Raw genomic sequence first — 18,265 nt, 5'->3', positions numbered from 1 at the left:
CAAAAATCTTAAAATGCTAATTTCTGATATATAAGGCCTCAGTTTTGCCATTTACATAAAAAACAAACAATGCGCTCATTAATATTACTCATAAAAAGGGTTTGCCTATTTTAGGATAAAGGATAACAGAAAACAAAATCCCAAGGCATAGTCACCATTGTTTTCTATTTGTCAAGAGGGCTTAAAATGTACCTTAAAAAAATATTTAGAGTTTTCAATGGGGGAAAACATTTTGAAACAATCACCTATAATGATTTCAAATATCATAAATCCACAATATTCCGAAAACCAAAAGTCATTACCTTCACTCCCGATCCAAGAGCATATTATTAATCAACTGTAGATGGCCCTCCAAAATCCTATAATTGAACTGTTTGCCACCACTTGCTAGAGCAGAACAAAGGACTGTCCCATTTCAAAGGCACTGGCAATAACAGTTGTTTAACAACACCTACATTTTGAGAGCACCATGTTGATACACATTAAGATAGTCCCTGACAGGTCTGCTGTGACCACATCCATGGTTTCAATGTGACTGACAGACTGTAAAAAGGTAAGCTCCTATCTTGATCCGCAGCGCTGTGTTTTAAAAACAAATGCACGGGGAGGAGCCAAGCTCGCGTCCGAGATGGCTGCGCTTTAGCTCGGCTCCGTCTACTTTCCTGTTCGAAACATAAATCCTGCTTTTATCCTGCCCCGGGAAGACAATTTCTGCTACGCTGTGGATCTACGGCGATTTATAGGCACTTACCGTCTGTCCCGGTTGTCTCTGGGTGCCGTAGTTCCGGAACTGTGCCTTCGCTCGCTTCGGGGCCTCCGGAGCGGACTGGCCTGAGTCTCCTCGGCGGCGCCCGGACGGGGCGCTACGCTGTGGCCGACCCTTGATGGCGCAGTGGGCTCGGCCGACGAGGCGGTTGTGCGGAGAGGCCGGTTGCGGCTTTCTGGCCTGATCAGGCGGTCCCGCGGCCTGGGGTGGAGGCGCTGCCTTCTGTTGACGGGGCTGACCGTAAATGTGGCTTGTCCCCCCCTTTGTTCTCCGGTCCGGCCATTTTGAGTGCCTCCGCCTGGACTCGGAGAACGGGGCCGGTGGCGTTGGGGGGCCGGCGATCCTCCTTCTTCTGGTGGCCCCCCTTCCTGCTCTGGACGTGCCTCTGCTGGTGGTTGACTGAATTCCGTTTGCCTTGCTGCGGCCCGGTCGGGGGTCGAGGACCGCTGCGACCCCGCCGGGCTTCCAAGATGGCGGCCGACACTGTATATCTCAGCCGGGACGAGATGGGCAGCGGTGGTCCACGATGTTGCACAGAAGCCGGATACTGTAAAGGTGTTCCTACACTTGCCGACATCCTCGCCGCCCTGCGCTCCTGGGGTACTCCTGTGGCCGCACCCGCTGTTAACCTAGAGGAGGCTCGTTTCGCTGGGCCGTTTGAGCCCCCCCTGGCATGTGCGGCTACGTCGCTGCTGGGTGCGGCTGGAACTATCCTGTAAATTGTGGACCCGGTGGCTGCCGTTTCTGCGGATATGCGGAGTTCCGCTGCCCTCCATCGTGATATGTCCTCTCCTGTGCTGTGGGTCGGTGGGCCGGGTCCTGTCCGGGCCGGTCTTGGTGGTTCTTCCTGTTCTTCATCTCCTCGAATGGCCGAACGTAGATCCGGTGCTGTCTCCGCTGGGTCGGCTTTCCTCAGATCCTCTTCGGAACTGTGCCTGCATGATGTACAATGGTTTCTGACTGTTCCGGATCATCCGAGTTGTACACGAAACTTCTTCTGTGGGTTGAAGTTTGACCTCCCTGTTCTCTGCCTCCTGTTCTTCGTGGTCTGGTTCTTCGTGAGGCGGACTGCTACAGATTTGGAAAAACAAGGACAGGGATGAGACGATCTTGCCTTTGTGGACTGTTGTCTTGTAATGGCTGGATGATCGGTTGGTACGGTATGACCATGTCTGATTTTTGTCGTATTCCTGGACTGTATCCTTAGAATCTTTGTCTTCCCGTGGACACTGATGTTTCGGACGGGAGGGTGGGAGCCTATGATTCTGTTTTATGGCCCTCTCCCGTGTTCTTTCCTCCCTTATTCCTTCTTTTCCCCCCCCTTTTTTGTCTTTATGGTTCCATCTTGCTTTAGCTCTTCTATATTTCGGGTTCTGATTAGGGCGACAGGCACGCTGCTGGGGGGTAGGCCAAAGCCTTCTGCAGGGGTGCAGGGTGGGCTTGCGGGGTGGGGGGGAGGGTCTGTCATTTCTTTGGGGTTTTTTCTCCCCTCATTTTTCTTACTTTTTTGGTTCTATGGCTCTTGTGTGTCCTCTTTTTCGGGACGCGGTCTCAGCATGTGTCCCTCTGGGTGGGTTATTTTTGATACACTAGCCGTTTGGTTTTACTGTGACTTTGGCTCACTACGTAATTTTACTCCGGTTACTACTGGTTCTGTATACCGATTTGTGGTTTCCGGCCTCGTTTGCCATGGGGCGCATGCTTGAGGTGGCGTTCTTTCTTTTGCCTTTTGTCCCCTTCTCCCTCTTTTTCCTCCCTTCCTCCCCCCTCTCGTGGGGGGGTTTTTCCTTATTCCCTGGGTTGTGTGACGGAGGGCTTTATTTGATAAGCTTTTTTCGACTCTGTTGATATGATGCGTTCTTGTTGTGGTGGGTGGGCGCTGAACGGCGGTTGCCACTGTTTTTCTGGCGAGACTCCTATTCTGCTTTTACCGATATGTGTTTGTCATTATTGAGTTATCCTATATCTTCTACCGCGGCTTGTTCACGGCCCACCACGGCCCTCCGAGACTTCCTACCTGTTATTATCCTGTCATACCCGTTATTATATTAGAAAATCAACCTTCTCGTATCCTGCCCCTGCTGGTTGCTGTATGGCTTTTAGCCCTTATTTCCTGTATGATTTGTTGTGATATCCTGTATGCGTTTCTGTACTGTTGACCATGTTCCTTATTTGTGGTGGCCGGCCCGCTGGGTTGTAGGCCCGTATTTGTGAGCCTTCTCTGTACAATAAAGGTTTAAAAAAAAAAAAACAACAAAAAAAAACAAAAAAAACAAATGCAATTTAACAGTTCCCTAATCAGAAAACATGCTGGAATTGGACTTTAAGTGCAAACGGCTTTTGGGGCATTCGAGCATACAGAGCAATTATAATACCACCCAAAACATAGGAGGGTACTTTTGTTTTTACACTTCACTAACAGATTAAATTGACATTTGTTTCAGTTAGCATGAGTGAAATTAAATAGAAGTTCAGTGAAAAGCAGAGTATTTGGACTGCAATCCTTCCCCCTTGAGAGTACAAATTTGAGAAAAACTTTGTTTTGCTCCTCAGGCAGACCAATTTGAAATGGCTCACAGCTACACGAACAAATGAGGTGATCGGCTGTCATTTTGTACTACTGCCATGCCCGTTTGCTGTGTTAGAGTGCTAAGATATTCCACTGTATTGGTGTACTGCGTCAGAGTTGCTGGGCGAGTCCCTTTCTTTCAGGTGGTATGTTACAACTTATGCTGTTTCAGAATAAACATTTTCCCAACTACCCAGAAGGTGACGAGAGATATACACAGTGGACCCACTGGGAAAGGAGGGAGGACCAAAATTGACGGACGGTGGATAAGATACAACAGTAACTGTAAAGTGCCGCCTTCACAGGCATATACTTAAGGCCATGGTCTTGGTACTCTCAAACGAGTGTTTACACAAAGCTTATTTCATGCCGACCAGTCTGGTTTACAGTGATCTTTTGAATGTTATGAGTAGTTGTTGGTCTGGGAGTGTGCTGTGGAGTATAGTCATGTTTATCCTCGATGGAGTCTTAAAAACAGGCAAAGTCTATAGATCTAGCTTCAATAAGCATACAAACATCATTTGTTTATGCTTATATTTGCATATATTGGCACATTAAATACATACCTACTGGCTTTCTGAGCAATGGTGGTGGGTAGGGGAAAATGTGGACATAATATTGGTGGGTGTAACAATGGTGATACCAGGTCTGGTGGCTCAGTGGACTAAGGCCCCCACATCAGAGATCTGTGTTTAACCTCAACTCTGGACACAGAATTGCTGGCACACAATGACCGGCAGATGATTCACACTTTGATCCCTCAGATGTTGATAAAGTGCGCACCGTTACATTTGGTACCAATAACCAACTCAACACAAAGCTACCATTTTGGGCAAACGTTCCCTTTACAAATACATATAGCATATTATGTTACGTAATGGGGTAATGGTGATGGTTGTAAGAATGGTGCTGGTCGTTGTGTTGGTAGTACAAATGGTTATTATAATGAGAATGGCAGAGGCAGTGAGTCATGGTAGTCCATATAGATGGTGGTGACTGGGGGTAGAAAAGGTAGTTCAAGTGAAAACAGAGATGGTAATGGCGGCCATCTTAGGGGCAGCTTTACACACAACCTGGCAAAATAAAATACATAAAAAGCCTACAACAGTGAAAGAAAACATAAAACAGGCAATGGCAAAGACATTAGGCCTGGGTGTAATATGCTAATCCATGCAGCATAAACTCCTTAAATCCAAAGAGGCACACTGTATCGAAGGCTTACTATTTGTGTAGTAGTCCTTCTTGCAGTTACTTGCAAGCACTGATGTGGAGGCGGAAATAAACACCTCAATTACATTAAGTGAGAGAAGAACAGGCTGAGCAAAGACATGCTTTTTAACGTCAAAAGTAAATGGCTGAGAGAGGCACTTCAAAGAAAGCAGATGGTTGAGAGGGGAAGACTCAAAGCCCAGGTCTGATTTTTCAGATGTAAAGTAGCCGTGTAGAACTTGGCCCTTTTTGGCTAAAGTTCCCTAAACCTTTCGCTGTCCCCCTAGATCTTTTTCTGACTTGGTGCTGCCAACTTAGAAGCTTTGTGCCCTATGCGACTGCTGATCGGTGTCAAAGTGCAAGTGCTCCCTGTATAAAGTATAATGGTAATTGGTTGTCCATGATTGGTATGTTTGCCTTACTAGTAAAGTCCATAGTAAAGTGCACTGTGTGTGCCAGGGCTGGTAATGCAAATGCTACTAGTGGGCCTGCAGCACTTCTTGTGCCACCCACACCAGCAGCCTTAAAGAGGGAACTCAGTCCTGCCATTGCAGTGCCTGCGCGCAGTTTGTTAAACTGCCCTGTTGTTCTGACAAGTGCACCCACTTGCCAGACATTACCGTTCCCTCTCTATGCACATCAGACACCCCTATGGTAGGTCCAGGCTACCCCCTGGGCAGGGTGCAGTGCTTGTGAAAGGTAGGACATGTACTAAGGTGTGTACCATGTCCTGACAGTGAAATAATCTCCATTTCGTTTTTCATTGTTGAAAGGCCATCTTGCCCATAGGATAGAATGGGGAGGCTGCACAATATGTTTTCCAGCCTATCTTCCCAAAGGCTTAAGATGGAGAGGTGAAGTTTAGTGTGCCTGAGCTCACAATGTAATAACACATCTTTTTATGTAGGTGGTTTTTGCATTGTGTGTTTAGAAGCCACTCTTTTAGAAGTGGGTGGGTTTTTGTGCTCTAACATTTGTGTGCGTCTCTGCCTGGTTGTGGGTTGACTGTCTGGATTTGAAAGAGAAAGGATCTGGGGAATGCCTTGCCCCAGGGGAGGAGGTGAGACAGCAAAAGGCTGACCTGTATCGGGAAACGGCCTCTACAACGAAGCCGTTTCCACGAAAACCTTTACCACGCATGCATTACAACGCATGCGTGGTAACAACGAGAGGATTTACCACGCATATCTTTACTACGAAATACGTAGTAAAGGTATGTGTGGTAAATGAAAAAAAAGGGGGGGGTTTGGGGGGTCTCCCCCCAAAAACGGAAAAAATCGAGGGATAAAAAAAGGGGGGTTGGGGGGGCTTCCCCCCAAAAATAAATAAATACCTGAAGTGACGACATGCGATCAGCGTCGTAAAAGAGGAAACGGAATTAAACTTCCGCTTCCTCTTTTGAAAAGGTAAGGGAAAATTATTATTTTTTTTTTTTAAATAAGGGTTAATGGCAGGGGTAATGAAAAGGAGTAGAGGCTGGGGACGTGAAAGAGGACAGGTGTAACCTTTAACAAGAATATGCCCTCACCATGCATAAATTAACAACGAAAAACGTTGTTAATCTATGCGTGGTAAAGGAATATTAGTGGTAAAGGTTATGCGTAGAAAACGAATTCCGTTGTAACGCATGCGTGGTAAAGGCATGCGTTGCAACGGAATTCGTTGTAACGTCATATATTCACCTGTATCTGGAGTGTAGGGGGGAGGAGAAGCCCCTAGAGGTGAGAAGGCCTGGGTTGCTGCTATAAAACAATTGTCCCATCTCCTGCTGAGTGATTGAGAATCCAGAATCCCACTAATCAAAGGAAGAAGGTGTCACTGGCAGGGAGGCACCTGGTTTGAACAGGGGTCAGTGCCCACTGAACACAAAGACTTCAAAGCCATTGAGGGGTATAACATGAGAGCTGAAGCCCCTGAACTTTGGAGAATGGCTTGATCAAGACTGAACAAGACTAGAGCTACTTCAGGGTCAAGAGGAACCGTTGCCAAGGAAGAAACAACTGAAGAGACTGAAGATAAGGACTGACCCTTGCTGTGTGTTCTTGGGCTGGCCTGCAGTTTGCTGTTTTAACCAAGGAAAGGCTGAAGGGAATTTGCCGTGTGCTGTGTCCCCCTGCTTTAAAGGGCTTTGCTGTGCTGTGTCCTTAAGTAACTTATCCCCAGGGGCCCGAGGTGAGCGGGTTCCCTGTTGCGGAAACTCAGGAACACAAAACTTTCCAGGAGAGTCTCAGCGATGCTGTGTGCGGGTGCTTTTTGCAGCCTGAGTCCCTCGTAAGGAGTGCCCTGTGATCGTAGGCACCTGGAATCCAAGTGAGGCTCAGCGACGCTGTGTGTGTGTGCTTTTTGCAGCCTGAACCCTTCGTGAGGATCATCCTGTTATCGTGTGCACCGGAATCCAAGTGAGTCTCCACGACGCTGTGTGCGTGTGCTTTGTGAAGCCTGAGACCTTCGTGAGGATTGCCTTGCTAATGTGCACACACGGAATCCAAGTGAGTCTCAGCGACGCTGTGTGCGTGGTGCAGCCTGAGACCTTTGTGAGGGTTGCCTTGTTATTGTGCACCCGGAGTTAAAGTGAGTATCAGCGACGCTGTGCGAGTGTTCTTTGTGCAGCCTGAGACCTTCGTGAGGAGTTCCCGGTTATCGTGCACCCGAAGCTCAAGGGAGTCTCAGCGACGCTGTGTGTGTGTGTGCCCTTTGGCAGCCTGAGATCTTCGTAGCAGTAGCAGCCCCGACCGGCAACCCCGGATGAGCTGAGCTGCCGGCCCGAGCCCGCCGTTGCCAATTCACAAAGATTGTATTGGAGGCCCAAGTCGCTAGAAGAGGTGAGGAGAGGGAGGTCGCACACCCCAGGTAATGTGTGTCGATGCCTGGGGCTGGGTGCGGGCTCGGAGGGAGACGCTCTCGGCCTCTCTCTCATTCCGGCAGCGCAAGCCTCTGCTTTGGCTTGTATCAGGGCCTGTACTGGCCAAAGAAGTGACAGTACCGGGCCGGAGTGCGGAGCTGCACTTATTGTCATACCATACCCGTGTTGGGGGCAACTGTTGACAGCGGCTAACTGCAAGTCAGCACAAGTGGCGGAGAGACCGACTAATGCACCGTGATCGGTGGTGGAGTGTATTATGCATTACTTTGTTTCCGCATAACTGAGTACCTGTTTGTCGTATTACACATTGCATTATTGCTGCATAACGGAGTACCTGATTAGCGTATTATGCATTGCATTATTCCTGCATAACGAACTACCTGATTAGTGTATTACGCATGGTATTATTACTGCATAACGAACTACCCGATTGTCGTAGGAAGCATTGCATTGTTTCAGCATAACAAACTACCTGATTAGCGTATTACGCATTGCATTATTCCTGCATAATGAACTACCTGATTAGTGTATTACGCATTGCATTATTTCTGCATAACAAAGTACCTGGTTGTTGCGTTACGCACTGCATTATTTCTACATTGCAAAGTGCAAGATTGTTGCGTTACGCATTGCACTATTTTTACATTGCACAGTGCTCCATTGTTGCGTTACGCATTGCATTACTTTTCCATTGCAAAGTGCCTGATTCTAGCATTACGAACTGCATAACTTTGTATTATGACTACAGTGGAACGTTTAGAAGTGCTCATTAATATCACCAGAACTTACAAGGGCTGGCTGGCCTAACAACCAGCCAGGAGGAATATTACACATACTTATCATATATCTTTTTATATAAAATGTATACCTGTTTTTATAAAAACTTGCGTGGAGTCCATTTGTGGTGTCATCATTGGGTTGCTGTGAGCATGGTTGCAAACATTTTACACATTTACCTTGAAGATAAGACTTGCTACTCATGCCAAGCTACCAAGGGGGTGAGCGGGGCTATCTCAGGTGTCCTTCCTTTTCCTGACGTGGAAACGCGGGTCCCTATTTGGCCTAAGGTACCTACCTCAGCCAATCCAAAAGCCAACCAGGGATCCCGGGTCTAACAAGCCCTTTAAGCATTGTAATCCAAAGCACTTCATAGGAGGTGAAACAATACAGCAAACAGCCAACAGTATTATGAGTGAGTAAAGCTCCTGGGACGTGAGACAAAGCTCACTGTGTATATTTCAACGAATTGATAACAAGAGACAGCTGCATTTTCGAGCCAGGCGTAAAAACAAATATATTGAGGAATTGCAGAAAATAAACAGACACAGTTTTTTAAATACTTTTTAAACTGCAGCTTTTCAAGATACAATTTACATAGATGATTTAGATCTACTTACCATATTTAACTGCCTCCTTTAGTTATACACCATGCAGCTAGAAACAAAATATATCACAACGTTAAAAATGTAACACTTTGGCAAGATCAGCATTAGTAATTCTCATCTTCATACTACTATCAGCCATGGTCTATGACTTGAATCTTTGGGTTACATCATATTATTTCTATTGGAATATTTCAGTCCCGCTACCTGAACTCTTCATATCAAAGTCTGTAATATTTTCTTCTGAAATGCTAATTTGCGACAGTCAGTAGAACAGCTATTTTGTTGGAACGGTCACTAAAGACGAGTCTTCGTTATTTCTCAGTCTTACACCTTTCTGAAAACACTTTCACATTCATTGTCTCTTTACCAGTAGTGCCGCGGAGAAATAAAAAAAAAAAGTTGTTGATTTCATTTTACAATAATTATTGCGATTTTCTGTTGATTAATTTTTTTAATATAATTTTTTAACAGTTAAATGTCGCAAATTCAAATACACTCCGAAGTAAGCCGTGTGAATCGCCAAACCTCATTACAGTTAAAGTCTATAGGTTTAGTTATTGTCTAGTTCATACAGAGGCACACACTGTAAGGACTCTTAACAGAGCACTCAATCAGACCAATCAAATCCCAGTCTTCCATTTTCACACGGACAAACAGACATACAGACATACATACATACATACATACATACATACAAGCACCCACGCACATACCAAAAGACAAAGTGACAGTCAAACTAAGGCGGCTGTGTAGGCGCAGACTCTCTCTGTGACTTTGCGTTATGCCGCCTGTTCGCTCTGGATCGTTTTGTTTTAATAGCATCATTGAATTGTGCGAGTTGCTTGTGTTTTTACATTGTAGGTGCCCCGTATGTTACCTGAAGGAAGGTGGGCCACTGCGACCCAAGGGAAAGTCTAAGGCCTATACTTGTGATCAGGGCAAGAGCTGTCATGCGTCACCACTGCCAACAGCAGGGAACTACATTTCTCATGAAGTGGGCCTGTGGCCCTTTAACATTTCAGAAAGTCTTATTAATGGGGCGTGACAGGCACAACAATGATGGCAACCCCAGAGTCATTAGTCTGTTTGTTGTACTTGTACCACACTTGTACCTTCTGGATGAGAGTATGCAAGGCTACTGCAAGTCCCAAGGTAAATTCTATTGAGCTTGAACAAGCTTCTATGCTTGTGGGAGTCGCATTCACGCATTAGTAGTAAAGTCTTGATGCACTTGTGTAAAAGGATCCTCACTCTTCAAGACAGCAACAAACAAAAAATGCTCTGCTGCGTGGAACCGAGATATCCTCCAGGTCTCACAACGTACACCCCACTACAACTAGTAGACTTTTAGTACACAAAGATATGATGATCTGAGTCAGTAGTAATGTAGTGAAGGGTTGAAATTGGGGTTCGCCTTCGGTTGTCTTGCCAGACTCCAGTTCCTTTAAGTGCTTGACTGACAGCAAGCCATATTTAATTTGCGTGCTTAAGTATGACGTCTTCACACCTTTCCTGTAACGTTGGTTAGCATCCTTATGTTGCCCTTTACCTTGGTGGTTGACTCCTTCCCACCACTTTCAAGAAACAGGAGTGGGTATGCATTTTGCATGTTTCATGCTCTGCTCCTCTGGATATTGGTCAGGGGTATCTCCATCCTAAACTCTTACAGATAACCAGGATACCAGGCTAGAGGCTTTCTTACTGGCTCGCCCTAACTTCAGATCCACAAGCGTCCACTACATGATCTCCTTTTAAAATTACTGGATATAAAAGGTTAAGATTCTGGTAGTCCGGCAAACGTATTTCTAGGACCATTTGGGGGTATGTATTCAGACTCTGCCCCCTCAGTTGTATTGGAGAATAGAATGGGCTCCAAGGGCGAAGAGTATATCATACAGTAGAAAATATAATGCTTGCATATCAACTCTCTGGCTACATTTGCCCACTTGAGGCTCTGGGCTGTACGATCCTTTTTAATGTTTTTTAACTTATAAACAATAGAGTTTTACAATTTGTTTTAGCAAAAACATATCTCACTTCAGAACTACTGTGGTGTAGTTCCCCTGCAAGACCTGTGCTTTTGGATAACATACACTGTAGGCCTGGTGGCAGACTGAATCTGAGCACCCCCACTGTGTATGTTAGACTGGTTTGCATTATTTGCATTAGCTAGCCCACAGTGCCACTAGAACCTCCTTTTATCAGAGAGATTCGTTTTTGGCAACCTCAGAACACAACAACCCTGATTCCTTGCGGAAACAATGTACTAATTTTCGTCCAGTCACTCGTGTTTGCTCATTTGTTCACAGAGAGTTACACAGAAGAAACAGTTGAGCATGTTTATAAGAATTTATTGTACAGTTGTTCTTCTAGTGTAAAATATGTGCTGCAACAACTGTTAAACAGTAGCAGAGATATATGATCAGCAGTACAGTGAATAAAAAGGGAATGGCACAGTTCTATCATTTTGCAATAGTCATGAACATATACATGAATATAAAATGCATTTATAAAATAAAGTAAATACTCCTACGATGCCTGTCTAGATGTACCTAAGTGTACCTAGCATGTGAATAGGTGTGAAAGAAGCCAAGAATCCCGCTAGGATTTAGTCAAACCCCATTACCTGAATAATGATAGTGTGGGACCTCGTCCTGGTCTCGAGTTGGACACCCCGCAAGGGATGGTTAGACCACTGTCAGCTGGAGCGACTTCATGCAGGAGCCTCAGGGTCTCTGGTCAGTGTGTCTGCCTGGAAGTCTCGATTCCTTCTATCTACTGATAGCAAGAGGTGCTGTATTTATACAGAAAAGTATAGAGTCCATTTGTCCCTTGTGTTAGCCATTGTTGGGCATGAAGAGGTCGTATGGAAAGAACCTTTAACGTAGATGTTTAAGCAGGTGGATTCTAGCCCCTGCCTGGTTTCCTAGAAAGTTGATGAATATTTAATCATACTGCATGAGCACATCGAAGATGGTATAGGACGCCATTGTTCGGGAAAAACTCTCATTCTGTACCTAAACCACAGTCTAGATAAGGTTCAGCCCTCACCGCCTGTTATTGTGGAGAATAAGGAACTAATGTAGGTGAAAGATGATGCCTATATTAGGGCATCTCAAACCATGCCTAGATTAGGGCATCTACATGAAACATAACACCCACTCCTCTATTAGTCAACAATAATAAACAATGACAGTAAACTACTAATTCACTGTAGGTGGTAGCGCATATAATGGTCAGTGAGCCACATAAAACATTTTTTAAATCTTTAACAGCATTATAAAAACATTTCTAAGAGGGGAGAAATGTGTGGTCAGTATTTGAATTTGTACTCAAGCTAAAGTGTAACCGAGTTCCTTTATAGAATTTAAAACTCCTATAGCGTTTTAGAAGGCCATGCTTTCTCTAGCCATGGTGTCAATTTAGTAGGAAATGTTCCAAATGTAATCAGAGTCAAAAAGAAAAAGGAAAACTCCGAATTCTTTCCCAGCACACGATGAGCCAATTGTAGATTAAGTGTCCTGGCTGGGAGATGCAATATCCCAATCACTTGCTGCAGGGGACGGAAATTGTAATATTTCACACAGTACGTCGATGGAGCACAGATGATATTCAGTACTGTCCATAGATGGTATATCGGCAGCCGGTGCTGTAGTAGGGACCTCAGTGCCCTTAGTGCTACTTGCAGCACTGCTTGTGCTGGTGTCAGCGCTAGAGGTGGCTGACCTGATGCTCACCCTAGTTGTAGCAAAAGGCACCTGCAGGTTTTCAAGGAATGCATTAGTCAGGACAGCAATACGCTGGGGACACAGCCGAGCGTGGGACCTCAGCGGTTCCAGCCTTGTGTTCAAGTCCGCAGGCGTCTCAGTCTCGAGTGTCTGAAAGATGTCCAACACGCATTCTTCACCGCAGAACAGGCATCGAAGAACAGGTAAGATGCAATCCATCCAGACTGGTCGAAACAATAAGAACCAAGAAGCACTCAGTTCTCGAAGGCGGGGTACGCCCAGAAGTTGTACCATGCGCTCACTGTATCTACGCTCCAGAAGTGCTTTTGCCATTTCGTTTGTGATTGAGCCATCCATTGCGTATCAGGTAAATGACGATCAGTATTGCAGCTATTAAAAGCAGTATCAGAGGTAAACCTCCAAAGATGCTTCCAAATACGGAGTGTAAAAATTTGGGATAACTCCGAGGACTGTTTGGAAGGTGCTTAGAAATACTGACCCTATGGTCTTAAATAGGGGCACAATACCACTCGTATCAGACATGTTCAAGATACGACCCACCATTTCTATGAAATGAAAGGGGAGGTTTGTACGAATAAGTGCCTGGATCTCGGTCGAGGTCCTAGCAACTTCAAGAGTAAGGTCTCTCGAGCGGAGGTTAAGGGTATAATTTGCTGTAAAAGCATGGCTTTCATTCTGCTCGAAGTGTCAAAATCTATATGGTAAATCCCAGGATTTTTTATTGTATTATTTACCCAATTTTTCATATCTGCCTGCCTGCCTTTGTTCAAGGCAATAGTGAAACTGAAACGATCAGAAGAGTCAGTAGGTGACAGAGAGTATCACATTAGCCACCACTGTTCCATAGGGACATGTTTGAGATTCCTATCACATGGCAAAAATGGAAAGAAACTTACTGAGACATGTTTGTTGGAGCAATACCAGCCTTTCATGAAAATACATTAGACTTGAGCAAACAGTGACATTGAGGGGCCAACATAATGTTCTGGGCACCATAAGAGGATAACATGTTCTTTTCAAATTATATAAGATCTTTCAGCAAAATGCAAAATAAAGAAAAATGATAAATCTGATAAGATCCTGACAACGTGCCTAAGAGCCCATCAAAAAAGAGCATTTGTGACAAAGCTTAGAACATCAGATGGGGCGCATAAGGGCAGGAGGAACCAAGTGTGAACTTTTCCTTTTCCACTGCTTCTACCAAGGTCTACATAATAAGTGGTCGGAAGCTGGGGGTAAGGTGTCCAAATATTCGACAAAGCTCATAACAGTAGCTAAGGCCCATCATGCAAGAGATCGACCTAACTTACGCAGAGGCTGGGCTAGGACCCACAGTTATGTGCTTCTTATAGCTTGTCTGCACTAAGGAAAACAGATACCAAACTTTACAAAGTCCCTATGAATTACCAGGACAAGCTTGTGGCTTACCTCTGTGAGCGCTTTTGTATGTTTAAATCAATATGTACATTCTTAACAGCGTACAGAACAACTAGTCTACACTTAAATTCACATGTGTATATAGACATACAGCTATTACAATTGAAACAAACTTATTATGACATTTTAAAATGTGTTTTTCTGGCATAGGCTAAATAGGCCTCAGTTAAATCTGGACACCACTGTGTGCAAAAAGAATGCTGCATCATGTTTATTCTAGGTCTATATTTCTGCCTGACACTACATTCAGCAAGATGCAGATTTATTTATGTTTTTTAAAACACTGTTCTCGAAGAAAGCCTGCTAGGAGTAGCTTCTGGAAACAGTTTTGAGGACCATCCACTTACAGACGGTATGGCATTTATTCAGTAGTTCACTATTGCTTCAGTAACTAGTATCTTCAGACACCTCCGGATGAAATTGGGTCAAAAGGACCAAATCAATATTCATGTAGTGGGTTAGTGCTAAGGTGATAGGGTTACATGACGATTAATAATGCTGTAAAATGATTTGTTGAAAATGTAATTCTTTGGTCAAACCATGATGAATTTCCAGTTTCAAAGCTTTCTTACGGAGAAAATGGCTATATAAACCTTTCAATTTGGGGGTGGAGGTGGCAGAGACACTTTGCCATCTACTAGGGATGCTGCCTGAATTCTTACTGCTTTTGTTGAATATCAGAAATTTAGTCTAGATCTGATTTTGCCTATTCTGCATTGTTCACATCGCCGAGACGCTTCATGGTAATAACCTTATGCACTTTAAGGAGACTATTGCTGCATTTACAATTTCTGCATTGTACTTTTAAATTTTGTATTAACCCTAATGGGTTTTCTAAATGTTGCCCTAGAACTCACTTTTTGAGTTTGTTCTTTACTTCTTGATTGTACTTTGAAATGCGGTTTTAAACCTGGTCTCTGTGGTACATTGCCTCATGATTGGAGGTAACACAGTCGCCCATCCCACCCAATATATTGGCACACCATTTAAGGGCAGATTTGACTTTAGGGGTAGAATTCTTTTTGTTTGGCTCCTAACATTCCGATCCACATGAACATAATTAAGAAGTATGGGGTGGGATTGAAGAAACACCAGCAGTTTTATATTACTCTGGAAAAGTAAGTTTCTTTTTGGGGCTTAGGAAATCTACCAAGTGTGAACCCAACAAATTCAATTTTGGGAAAACACGACAGTGCTGCCTACTACTCTTCCAGTTATATTATTATTCACCTCTTATTCAAATTCTAACATTGCACACCCCAATGGCCTCCACCAAGCGATCATGTCTTTCTGACCAAAATGCCCTGCAGCTCCTCTCTCACTCTCCTTACCTTGTTTATGACGGAGGTTACTAGTTTGCAAGAGGAAGTTGTTAACATTAGCATCCTGCATTTCCCTCTTGAACAGAGGGGGCGTTGTCCTACTGCAGCTCCCAGACATTTCACAAGTTTATGGCGAAGGCGAGGAAAGTATGTGCAAGTGCCCTCTGCTTCTCTCCTCAGGCCCAGCATTGCCAGTGCTTTTGAGCTGCGGCTTTTGTTCAACAAGATTTTAATCCGTTGGTATGAACATTAACATATAATAATATTCTTGGCCATTACATAAACGAAAAATAACGACCCTACACAATCCCCCTGACTGCTAGGTGCAGACAGTTCTATTCAAGCACATCCAGAAAAGCTCTTAACTTTCACGTAGAACACAGTAACAAAGTACAACAAGGAGGACACAACTGCTGTGAAGCTTTTGGTGTCGAAGGCCACTAACTGACTAAATTAGTCACTTAGCACTGGTATTTCCAATTTTTACGTGGAGTCCTACACTCTGGGCGCCTGCTGGTGTTCATAATTGCTGCAAAGAGGGAAGAATAAGGCCATTGCTCTCCCAGGAATGGGTAAGATCGCGGACCATTGAGAGGCACAATGACGGCCCAGCAGCACTGATGCGGAGACCCAACTGAGAGCAGCCCATGCCGGAGGACATAGTTGCTGACTGGTGACTCATACAAAGGACATCCTGGGACCAATAGGGCGCCTGATTGAGCAACGAAGGCTAGATGTGCTACGGAGATGGTTGCTGGCCGATGCGGAGGAGAAGGTGGGTCTGTGGGAGATGCATCCACTGGACCGAGCTATGGGCAAAGGCAGCCCTTGTTTGCTAAGCTAATTATATCAAACAAAAGGCTCAGGGAGAAAGAAAAATTGTTAAAACAACGGAAAAGTATCCATTATAATAGTCAGAGAAGCCCAGTAGTATCAAAAATTATATATTTATTTAATTTCCCATTTGGTAAGAAATTTGTTTAGTAGTATAAATAGTCTCATACAAGAAAAACGCTGGTATACAAAAAAAGGAATACATATAAACCAGACAAGTGGCAACAACAATACATATCACAGAACAAAAAAAGGAACACCATAAACATAAATACTGTGTCCTTATAATAATTTTAGCCACAGAAAAGCGTCGACGGCGTTTCGACCGATACGTTATTTAACGGTCATCTTCAGGACTCGACAAGTATTCTTGGACAAGAGATCTTCTATATTAAAATATGCGGCATAGACCGATAGAGATTCAGGTCCTCCAGCATCGATATTCAATATCGAACTAAAAATAAATCGCTGCACGGTGAAGCCTTGCTACTTCATAGCATAATGTAGGGATCGTCAAAAACCTTAAGAGGGCCAATTAATGACCGCCGTGATGATATACGAAATTAATCACCAACACAACGTTTTTGCGCGCATGTTCACTACAAGGACGCCAACTCGTTTCCACGTGCATGAAGCTGGTTTGCTAAGCGGCACTGCGTACATGCCACTATGTGCACCGAGCGATATGGACTTGCCCCTAGGGTGCCATGGGACGTAGATTGGTGAGGTAAGCTTCGGCGCAACTTGTCTGCTGCCATGATGAGAACAGCATTGCACCGTGGGCTACAGTTAGGTTCCTAGAAAACATATATAATACGTGGCCACCGTGGACTTTGGGCCTCTCCATATATATTTACAATCAATCAAGGTGCTGTCATATAGATACGCTTTGCCTATATGCTGTGTTAAGTTAGCATGAGCTTATTAGAAGTTTAAACGCCATTTCACCTTTCTGCTGCTTTTGCACACAACAAAACTGTTGTTTTAGCTTTGAGCCTAGTAGAGCATTTTGATTCACACGAGAATAATATGTTATTACTCTGATATCAGCATTGCTTAGTGAACTGTGTCTGTACAGTGAGTGCTGAAACCTTCAAGGATAACCCGACACAGTGGTTGTTGTGAGGTCTGATCTTCGCACCTTCCTAGACATAACATACATGCAGCTGCAGCCAAATTCTGGCTTTAGGCACGTTTTATATTGCTTCACACAGAACACCCACACACACTTGATGGTGCTTCGCACGCAGAGAGCTGGTGGAAGATGATGTGATCCCTTACCACTAGGATCTTGAGGTATGGGGCCGCCCTGCTAAAACCCAATGAGACCTTCTTAGATATAATATAAATATACTAGTTAGGGAGGGTGAGAATTAGGTGTTGCTAAACCCTATTCATTTCAGCATTTTAGCATGTTGTCACCTTTTGCATTCTATGGACTAGTAACTATGCTGATTACTTTGCTTCTTATAATATGTTTGCTGGTATTATCTAAGATACTGCATTTGAGAACTCTGCATTAGTAAATAAACATTTCAAATATGCTTGCGTCCTCATTTACTCCTTGTTTTGAAATGATTGTATAACGAAAGAGTGTTCATGTGTTCCACGTTACCTGAGGTATTCTAAGTCCATGTTCTGGTTTGTCCAAGTATTGGGAGTTTGTAATGACCAATGAGACACTGTAGCTAGTCTGGTAGGGGATTTTGGGTACTAAGGTGAGTTTTGGCACACCCTAACTCACGGAGGTTCCAAGTCTCTATGCACAGTTCTGTAGGAGAACAGGATCCCTGCGACAGTGCTGGCTGGGGATGGTCCTCCCCTCCCTTACCTTGCCTAGTGGTGGGAGGGGTTGCTATAGCTGCACCAGCTCGGGATAAGCTGTATCTACCCGGGAGACAGCAGAGGGTCCCCAAAGCCTGTGAGGTCTAGGTGTGTTTGAGCTCCCCCCTACGATCTAAGGCAATTGTGGAAAACTGGGGACGAGGAGGGACCTGGCCTGAACATCAAGAACATTTGGATTGTGGTTGCCCCCCCTGCATATTAACAATAAACGTTGTCATCATAAGCAGTCTGGGATATGGATTATTACTTTCCTGCCACACAAGGTGCTGACCGGTACGGCCCTGTA

At 44.5% G+C, this 18,265-nt stretch overlaps 1 protein-coding gene across 1 annotated transcript in view; it reads right to left on the bottom strand.

Annotated features, from left to right (window-relative positions):
* The window catches only part of GEMIN8 (gem nuclear organelle associated protein 8), a 194,904-nt gene that overhangs the window by 124,894 nt on the left and 51,745 nt on the right, over window positions 1-18,265 (bottom strand). The window contains exon 2 of the mRNA XM_078657849.1: window positions 8,805-8,841. Within this exon, the coding sequence (XP_078513975.1) occupies window positions 8,805-8,807 (3 nt within the window). The 5' untranslated portion in view covers window positions 8,808-8,841. The remainder of the gene's footprint in view (window positions 1-8,804; window positions 8,842-18,265) is intronic.

The sequence above is a fragment of the Lissotriton helveticus genome, chromosome 8 (assembly GCF_964261635.1).
Source record: "Lissotriton helveticus chromosome 8, aLisHel1.1, whole genome shotgun sequence".
NCBI classification, from domain to species: domain Eukaryota; kingdom Metazoa; phylum Chordata; class Amphibia; order Caudata; family Salamandridae; genus Lissotriton; species Lissotriton helveticus.
Note: the sequence above shows the minus strand (reverse complement) of the source record. Positions and strands in the feature narration are given on the sequence as shown.